At 32.2% G+C, this 10,097-nt stretch overlaps 2 protein-coding genes across 2 annotated transcripts in view; both read left to right on the plus strand.

Annotated features, from left to right (window-relative positions):
- Positions 1 to 302: 302 nt before the first annotated feature.
- Positions 303 to 2,746, plus strand: LOC112515130 (serine/threonine-protein kinase SAPK2-like). Its single transcript, XM_025121803.1, has 9 exons — positions 303 to 564; positions 648 to 722; positions 1,133 to 1,234; positions 1,316 to 1,369; positions 1,505 to 1,597; positions 1,699 to 1,791; positions 1,974 to 2,078; positions 2,190 to 2,288; positions 2,377 to 2,746. Exons 1-9 carry the CDS (start codon positions 436 to 438, stop codon positions 2,653 to 2,655), a joined length of 1,029 nt encoding a protein of 342 aa, XP_024977571.1. The 5' UTR covers positions 303 to 435; the 3' UTR covers positions 2,656 to 2,746.
- Positions 2,747 to 8,490: 5,744 nt separating this feature from the next.
- LOC112515770 (1-aminocyclopropane-1-carboxylate oxidase 5-like) overlaps positions 8,491 to 10,097 on the plus strand; it is an 8,296-nt gene continuing 6,689 nt past the window's right edge. The window contains exon 1 of the mRNA XM_025122695.1: positions 8,491 to 8,831. Within this exon, the coding sequence (XP_024978463.1) occupies positions 8,491 to 8,831 (341 nt within the window). The remainder of the gene's footprint in view (positions 8,832 to 10,097) is intronic.

Below are 10,097 nucleotides of genomic sequence, written 5' to 3' on the forward strand. Positions count from 1 at the left end.
AACTATCCCTATATATAATAATACATTATATTAGTTATTTATTTATTTTTAAATTAAAATTAAAAAAAAAAAAAAAAGTTTGACAAAGAACAAAATTTCCCCTCGGTCACACATGAATGATATTAGTCAAATAGTAATGCTTCAAAATTTAGTTTTTGTTGTTTTGAATTCAATATGTGTAAGGATAACAATTAATGCTTCTAAGTTAGAATACTAATTATTGTAACCACTATCTGTCCGCCACGTGTCCATGGTTTTCCTCCACTCCTCTATCTCCGTCCACCAAGCAAGGTATGTAGAACATATAGCACACGTGCAAACTCGCAAGCTTCACCGTGCACTCTCCCATCTTGAAAACTTGATATTATACCCAAAGAGAAGTCTCAATTTGCTAGCTTTTCCAAATAAGCCATAAGTAGTACTGTTGTTTCTTGAATGAGATTTATGGAAAGGTACGAGGTAGTAAAACACATAGGATCTGGGAATTTTGGCGTAGCAAAGCTTGTAAAGGATCAATGGTCTGGCGAGCTTTATGCTGTCAAGTATATCGAGAGAGGCAACAAGGTTCCTGTTTTTTCTCGATCTCTGCAGATATTTTGTGTAGGTTTTCTGTCTGTTAATTATTCCAGATTTTGAAATGATTTCAGATTGATGAACATGTAGAAAGGGAAATCTTGAACCACAGATCACTCAAGCACCCCAATATTATCAGATTCAAGGAGGTATAGTAATCGTTTTGCTGTTTGAATTTCCTCAATCTTAATCATTTAGGACTACTTTGGTTTAATGAATTAATGTGTATGTATGTATGTATGTATGTATGTATGTATGTATGTATGTATGTATGTATGTATGTATGTATGTATGTATGTATGTATGTATGTATGTATGNATGTATGTATGTATGTATGTATGTATGTATGTATGTATGTATGTATGTATGTATGTATGTATGTATGTATGTATGTATGTATGTATGTATGTATTTGTGGGTGTGTGTATTGTTAAGTTTGTATGTACGAATATGTGTAATACAGTAATATGCAATGAACGTACAACTGTGTGTTCTTATGATGCGTTTTCAATACAATTAAGGACCCATGAACCGACAATGGTAGTTTATCTTTTGCAGGTGTTATTAACAGAAACCCATCTCGCCATTGTCATGGAATATGCATCTGGAGGAGAGCTTTTCGACAGAATTTCTAGTGCTGGTAGATTCAGTGAGGATGAGGTACAGTTTCTTCTCAGAGTTACTGGATTCTTATTTTAGCACTTCAATCAGTTTCTTAAGCTCGATCGATCGAATTCTCAGGCAAGATTTTTCTTCCAACAACTGATATCGGGAGTCAGGTACTGCCATTCAATGGTAATGTTCTTCACATTCAGCTCCCATCTATCTCCACCATTAATCTGTAGCTCAAACTTATATTAGTGGCATCTTTAACAAAATATTGTGAGCCTGATCAATAATATTGAGACAGTGACAATGGTTTTGATGCAGCAAATTTGCCACAGAGATCTCAAACTAGAGAATGTGCTCTTGGATGGGAGTTCCACTCCACGTCTTAAAATTTGCGACTTCGGATACTCTAAGGTAATACATCTAGTCGTTAGCCCTCCTAGCACTCTAATTTTTTACTTCAATATATCGTATACATACGTAACTTAATTTCACAAATACCTTGGCTTGTTTAGTCATCGGTATTGCACTCCCAACCAAAATCTACAGTTGGGACACCCGCGTATATTGCACCGGAAGTCTTATCTAGGAAAGAGTATGATGGCAAGGTAACCTTTACAGCTTTAGTTTCTTCTGACCTTGGCAAGTCTTATCTGCTCAATATACGTAGGAACCTCCGTTTTTCTCTTTAATAGCTCTTTTGAAGAGTAATCTAATGGGGTTCCACTACACGTATTCTCTCATCTACAATGTGTAATAAAGATTGTCTTGTTTGTGGAGGTCTATGTAGATTGCAGATGTTTGGTCTTGTGGGGTTACGTTGTACGTGATGCTGGTTGGTGCCTATCCTTTCGAAGATGATGATGATCCAAGAAACTTCAGAAAGACACTCACTGTAAGTCATCTACAAAACTTTCCATTTATTAAAAATTCATGAGCCCTTCAATTTTGTTACCCTTTCTTTTGTTTCTGTGAGAACATGTTATACGTTCACTTGTTATGGCAGCGGATACTTAGCGTCCAATACGCAGTCCCTGATTACGTTCGAGTTTCCTTGGAGTGCAAACAACTCTTATCGCGGATATTCATAGCCCACCCTGAAAAGGTAAATAATTTCTTGAAATCTTGATACAATATGATCCCTTTTTGTATGGATATGAAGTTCTCATGGGTATGATGTTTCATTTAAGTAGAGAATAACAATACCAGAGATTCAAAAGCATCCATGGTTCTTGAAGAACTTTCCTGTTGAACTCAAGGACGGAGATGAATCTATCTCGGATATCGACAAAGCAAACAATGCGTTGCAAGGTATCGAAGAAGTAACAGCCATGATGCAAGAGGCTAGAAGAGGTTCAATAATTGGGACCAAAGCTGAAGGGGGGAATATGGAACTTGATGATGATACAGATATTGATTCTGAGATGGAGGATGACTCGGAGACAAGTGGGGATTTTGTTTGTGCATTATAAGTGTTGGCTTCTTGTGACTACGATTTATAAGTGATGGACTCCCATTTTTCATTTGTCTGTTTAATGTCAAAAATATCATGTTTTTTGTGTTATGTAGGGGCACATTTGTCACACACATCGATCCACGTCTGACACATCTATATAGATATAGAGTGAAGTTGACTTAATTATGCTTCACATTTCAAATTTGTAGGTTGAATATCGATTTAATTCTTACAATATAGCGAGAGTAGTATTTTTTTGAAAGGAAAACCAGGCAAATTTATAAACCACGGAAAAAACAAACAAGAATCAGGCAAAAAGCCACAACCAAAGCCAAATGGCAAAAAGCCAGAGTAGTATTTATGGTCACTAACATATAGATTATTGTAAAACATCCTAACCACAATGATTAACTTCAGTTAACTCCTAATCAGCATTATACGTGAGGCAAGGAGAGTAATGCAAGTCTAACACATCGCCTAGCAAGCGATCCATGCATCCGGAGCGATGTGAAGCTTGGATTGCACATGTAGTAAACAAGTAGAGATCGGTATGTTATGAATTGGAGTTGCGATAGGCTCATATCGAACTTGCATGAGAGAATTTTGTCTTTGAATAAACTGTGTACGTTTTGGATTAAACATGGGATACACATAAGTAGCACCAATATTGTCACACCATATTGTAGAGAGGACAAGTAAGATCTCATTATAAAACAAAGATGCTTTAATCCCTCGGTAATGTAATTAAACTGTTGGAAAAAGTCATGGGAGAAAATGTGGTCGGTGATCGGGATTACCGACGGATTGACCAGCAGCGACGGGAAAATTTGTTGGTAATCCACCGCAGATTCGTCGGAAATTTCTGGCGGAAAAATGCGAGCGATGAAACCCTTTTATTTTGTAGTATCTAGCCGAATTAAGGTCACAAATGAAAGAAGTAATCAATCATAACTGGACATCAACATGAGCTATAGCTCGATACTATACCATTACTAAAAAATGGGTTTTCTTCCGACGGCAATATCTCTCGAAAAAACAAGTTTCTGACGGATAACGTCATCGGAAAAACCCCTACCACTAAATCAATTTCTGACGGAATTTCTGATGGATTTGTATTTTTCCGGCGGAAAAAGCCAGCAAGAAATTCGTCGAACGGTTTTATAATATGTTATTCTTCTTCCGAGTTGATTAGAAGCTTTAGAAAATGTGATTAGTGTTACAGACGGAATTTACGTTGAACAATCTGTCGATAATTTGATTTCATTTGTTTAACTTTTATTCAAAATAGTAACCGGTTTAATTTCAAAACTTAAAATACAAATTTCCGATGGATTTCCATCGGTGATTATATTTTAAAAAAAATGTTTTTTATTAAAAAATATGAAATGTTTTTTTATTTTTAATAAATAAAAATATTTACCGACAAATATTCCATCAGACAATCCGTCAGAAAATTTGTTTTATTAAAGCTTAAATTTAATTATTATCGATCGATTCTCCGCCAAAAACCCGTCGAAGATGTAGCTGATATAAGGAAAAAAACCAAAACCTCCTAACCTAAAATCCTACAACATAAAGCTCTTGTAAATTAAATACAAATATACAATCCACAAATATGTTATAAATACATAATATGATTATGTGGATGGAATAATATATAAATATAAATTCTTCAACAAAATTATAGTACGATTGGTGACACTACTTCATAAATACAATATATCAAATCTATTGTGGCGGGGTCGGCGGAAACTGTTGAGATTGTGTAAACCTCTTCACCATATCCATCATGTCTGCATGTTCTTTCTTCCAGATCTCATCTTCCCTGTTTCGAATCTCTTCGCTGCGGAGAATTTCATCAACCTCATTCTGTCGGATCTCATCTCAAGTGCCCATTTCTTAGAATTTGGGACTGTAAGTGGTTAATTAACTACAAATACAATAAAACATTAAGTCAAATTAAACTAAAATACAGTGTTCAAACAGGTGCAAATAGTGAAATAGGTGCAAATAGGTGAAATCGATGATAAATAAACCTAAATAACAGTGTTCAAAGTTCAAACATGTGTTCGATTGAGAAAAAGATAGAAGCAGTTCAAGCAGTATTCATGAAGTCAAGCAGTTCGATCGAGAAGAAGATGGAATCGTCTTTGTCACAAGCCTGGTTGATCGAGAAGAAGATGCATGGAATCTTCTTCTTATGGAATCGTCTTCTTATGAAAGTTCAAGCCTGGTCGATCGAGAGAGGCGACGGTAGTTTAGTTTAGGGTAGTAAATTATTTAAGATTTGGGCTCCAATTTAAAATTTTTAAATTTCCGACGGAAATTTAAATCGGTGTTCCGTCATAGATTTTTTTTTTAAAATAAATAAGTAAATCCATCGGAACGTTTTCTTTTGGTGGTTCTTTAAAAATAGCTTTTGGAAGGAAAAAACGTTTTTATAAAATTTTCAACAGATAAAGCCCAATAATACTCGTTAAAGCTCAATTGAACCGAATAAAGCCCAACAATACCCGTTAAAGCGCAATTGAACCGAATGAAGCCAATAGTACTCATTAAAGTCCAATAGAACCGAATAAAGCCCAATAGTACCCGTTAATACCCAATTGAACGGAATAAAACCCAATAATACATGTTAATGCCCAATTGAATCGAATAAGACCCAATAGCTCCATTAAAGTCTAGTTGAACCGAATAAAGTCCAACTAAGATCTATTAAATTCCACCAAGATCCATTAAAACCTAACAATACCTGTAAAAGCCCAATTGAAACGAATAAGCTCAATAAATCCATTAAAGTCAATAGATCCATTAAAGCCCACTAAGATTTATTAAAGACCAAATTGTACCCATTAAAGCCCAATAAATTCATTAAAGTCCAATAAAATCCATTAAATCCTAGTAGTATCCTTTAAAGCTTAATTGAACCGAATAAAGCCCAATAATACCTGTTAAAGCTTAATTGGACCGAATAAAACCCAATAGTACCCGTTAAAGTGTAATTGAACCGAATTGAGCCGACGGATTATAATTTTTTTAAATAAAACCATAAAAAATTAAAATCCGTCGGAAATTTTAAATTTTTTTTCTTTATTTACTTTAAAATATCCTTTTTGAAGAAAAAATATAAAGAAAAACATTTTTCTTAAAATATTTCCGGATTTTAAAAATTTTAAATAAAAACCAAAAATAATTAAAATTCGTCGGAAATACTAAATCATTTTTTTTATTTATTTTAAAATATTCTTTTTGGAAGAAAAAGAAAACATTTTCCTTAAAACACTTATGACGGATTTTCCAAGGAATTTAAGTTTTTTAAATAAAAACCATAGAGAATTGAAATCTGTCGAAAATACTAAATTATTTTCTTTATTTACTCTAAATTATTCTTTTCGAAAGAAAAAAAAAATTCCTTAAAATATTTTTGATGGAATTTAAATGTTTTAAATAAAAACCGAAAAAATTGTAATCCGTCGAAAATGCTAAATTCTTTAATTTAGTTTAAAATATTATTTTGGAAGGGAAAAAAACATTTTCCTTAAAATATTTCCGATGGATTTTAAATTTTTAAATAAAAAAACATAAAAGGTTGAAATCCTTAGAAATGTTAAATCATTTTCTTTATTTACATTAAAATATTCTTTTCGGAAGAAAAAAACATTTTCCTCAAAATATTTCCGATGGATTTTCATTTTACGAGAATACGAGAATACGAGAACACTCTTTTATTATAAACAATCACATGTGATACTATTATTCCATCACATATGATACATATGTGATACTAAATCTGAGACGCCAGCAATTTTTTATGCGATCTTGTCGCCCTTACACTACTAAGTCTCCTCACAAGTATTATCACATGTGATAAGGTTGTTGTTAATAATGATATATAATCCATCAAGATCATCACATGTGATGTTAAATCATAGACGCATACAACCTTTGGCGCGACCTAAGTGTAGAACACATCGTCGGCACATCACAGGGTCCCCTCACGCATATTATCACATGTGATAAGGGTGTTCTTGTATTATCTACCTATATATATATATATATATATAGAGAGAGAGAGAGAGAGAGAAAGAGAGAGAGATAGTTTGGTTCAAATACTAACCAAGATTTTTGTGTTAACTTTGTTAACCAATCTTGGCCATTGATTCTTACAATAAAGGGTTGTGATTAATCATGATAAAAAATTAAATTTTTAAATTTATAATTTCAAAGAACATATGTGAACAAAGGGGAAAAAGGGTATTTAGGTAATTTTCTTTTTTATGTAACTCCTATATCATTAATTGGGAGTTACAAAATCAAAAAATCTCATTATTTTTATTAATTTATATTTGTTAATGTAAGAACCATATGAACACACACACACACATAATTGAACCATTGTGTCAAATACGAACAAAAATTGACATATATATGAACTTGGACTGTATAGCATTTATGAACACAATATGAACATAATAAGAATAGTTGTTACAATAAAGTAAATAGATAAAAAAAACAGGTATGAACACAATATGAACAGTTTGTGAACAATAGTTCCTTCATTATGAACACATTTAGGAGCGAGCCAATGTTGAGATATGCAGCTAGTGTACATATGGACACAATATGAACAGTTTGTGAACAATAGTTCCTTCACTATGAACACATTCAGAAGCAAGTCAATGTTGAGATATGCAGCTAGTATACATATGAACACAATATGAACAGTTTGTAAACAATAGTTCCTTCATTATGAACATATTCAGGAGCAAACCAATGTTGAGATATGCAGCTAGTGTACATATGAATACAATATGAACACTTGTGAACAATTCTTTAACAATTACATATGAATTCAAATTCCGATTGTAGTCGTAGACGATTTTAACCTTTTTCATTCTCATTGTTGTCGATCTGTTTTCCAATAGGTTTATCCATATTACTCGGACGATATCGAAATCTTTACAAACGAAAATTCTTTAGCAATTACAAAATCAATATCATTATGGATAAAATAAATCGAAATTACAAAACATGAACACGTATAAAAAAAATATCAATATTACATAATCATCAATTATTGAGATTTTTAGATTTGTAACTCCCAATTAATGATTTGGGAGTTACATAAATGACAAATTACTTAATTACCCTTGTCATTTATATATGAGTTATATGTGAACCTAAAGAAAAGATGAAATATGATTGGTTGATCTTGGTTAACAAAGTTAACACAAAAATCTTGGTTAGTTTTGAACCAACTCATATATATATATATATATATATATATATATATATAGGGTATATTTCTTTTACAACCTTGTGTATTTGTACAAYCTTTGCAACCCAATTAATTGAGATATTTATAGAAATGATTGGAGTTCATTTATTATGATTTGAATATTTATGGAATATGAATAGAGTTTATTAATTATGATTAATACTTTATATTAGGAAACAATTGATTGATTAAAAATTGAATGGTTGAGATGAGGGTTGTATAGGGTGTAGGAATGGCAAAGGGTGTAAAATAACATCCTTATATATATATATATATATATATATATTGGAATTAAAAGAGAGTTTTCAAACTTAGAAAGGCCAAGTTTGTCAATGGTGGACGGAACAAAAATCTTAACTTTTTTTAAAGAGAAAAAGGCAAACAATCATATGTTTTATATTTTAAATATATTTTCCACAATCAATAACCCTCAATTAAACAAGCATATTTCCTTTTATTAAACAAGCAATCAAAATGGAGCCACACCAATTACTATATGCATTCAATTCAATAACCATTATTATGAGTTTATATATAATATAAAACCTGCAGAAGACAAATTAAAGAAGGCCAATGGCTATTCCACTCCTTGACCTTACTTCCATTCTCAACCATTCCAACCAGGATGAAAGGAAGAAGACTGTAGACCAATTTGGGAAGGCCTGTTTAGAATTCGGATTCTTGCATATCATAAACCACGGTTTGCCGGATGAACTTGTGAATCGTAGCCGTGAACTCACCCAACGCTTTTTTGATTGTCCCATTCATGAAAAACTCGAGTGTACGCCCGTGTCAACTATTCTTCCAGCTGGTTATGGCAGAATGGATGGTCGTTTTGGCAGTAATGAATGGTTAATGGTGTGCCAACCGTGCTTGGGTTTCAACATCTTTCCTTTGAGTGTACCGCAAGTTCGGTATGTTTCATCGTAGTATAAGTTTCTTCTTTTAAGACTTCTCTTTTCCATTATTTCTGATAATTAATCTTTTAATATATATATAAAGGTTCCGTTAAGAATCTCATTTTCATTGAGAACCGGGTATTAACCACCAATAACATGTCACGTGTCCATATTCATCACAAATATGGACGTAAATGTTTTACAATATTCATCATGAATACAAACATTCATGGCGAATATATCTCTGCATATTCATCATGAATATGAACACGTGATGCGCTCTCGATGGTTCCCTAGTTTTCAATGCAAATAAGGTTCCGTTTATAGGGTTAGGATCACGTGAGAATAAACCTTTGGAGAAAATAGTGAGAAGTAGGACCTTCATTTACCTTCATATTCACAGGCCTTCATCTATCTTACTTTACCAACTTCTATCACAACTTTAACAAATTCATGAATATGAATGTGATTGAAGATATGTGAAATCATGATTTTAGATGAAACAATGAAACTGAATTTCACGAGTTTCTAACTTTTGAACGGTTTCTATATAATTTACGGTACACACATACATCGAGACCCAAAATTATTCACAAACACAATTAATCATACAAATTTGCAAATCAGTTTTCGTGTGTTTTCTGTATATAAAAAAACATAAGTAAAAAATACAGTTTTTATATAATATTATTTCATGTAACAAACATTATGTATGTTGAAAAACAAATATCTTTGTCTCAAAACGTTACTTTATTCAACAATTATTATATATGCTTTCTAAATCATACACAAATCTTTAAGTTTCTGCAAAAATAGAATATATTTCTATTCTAGAAATTGAATTATTTAATATATATGTATATATATATATATATATAGATAATTTATCTTTTTGTGTGGGTCTTCTGTTGGTATGCAACACAACTTTGATCACCCCAATCTTATGGATAACAATGATTGAAATCACCCCTATCATTTTAAATCTATGGAAGAATCAAAACGGGATGATATAAGCGAATCTTTCTTTTATCAACGACCAGTTGGATATATATATATACACGAATCTTTCTTTTATCAACGACCAGTTGGATATATATATATATATATATATATATATATATATATAGGGTTGGGTTCACGTGAGACCAGCCTGTTTTCGTGAGACCCGTGAGACCACATTTTTACACGTAAACTTCACAGCAAAAACACTGTGAAGGTTTAAAAAAGTTGAACCTTCACAGCAAAAACACTGTGAAGGTTAAAAAAAAGTCGAACCTTCAC

The sequence above is a fragment of the Cynara cardunculus genome, assembly GCF_001531365.2.
Source record: "Cynara cardunculus var. scolymus isolate 2C chromosome LG 7, CcrdV1, whole genome shotgun sequence".
Taxonomy (NCBI): Eukaryota; Viridiplantae; Streptophyta; class Magnoliopsida; order Asterales; family Asteraceae; genus Cynara; species Cynara cardunculus.

Coding starts and splice junctions, on each gene's coding strand:
- LOC112515130 (XM_025121803.1), top strand. CDS start 436: ATGAGATTTATGGAAAGGTACGAGGTAGTAAAACACATAGGATCTGGG. Junction 565..647: donor ATATCGAGAGAGGCAACAAG/GTTCCTGTTTTT, acceptor AAATGATTTCAG/ATTGATGAACATGTAGAAAG. Junction 2,079..2,189: donor ACTTCAGAAAGACACTCACT/GTAAGTCATCTA, acceptor TTGTTATGGCAG/CGGATACTTAGCGTCCAATA.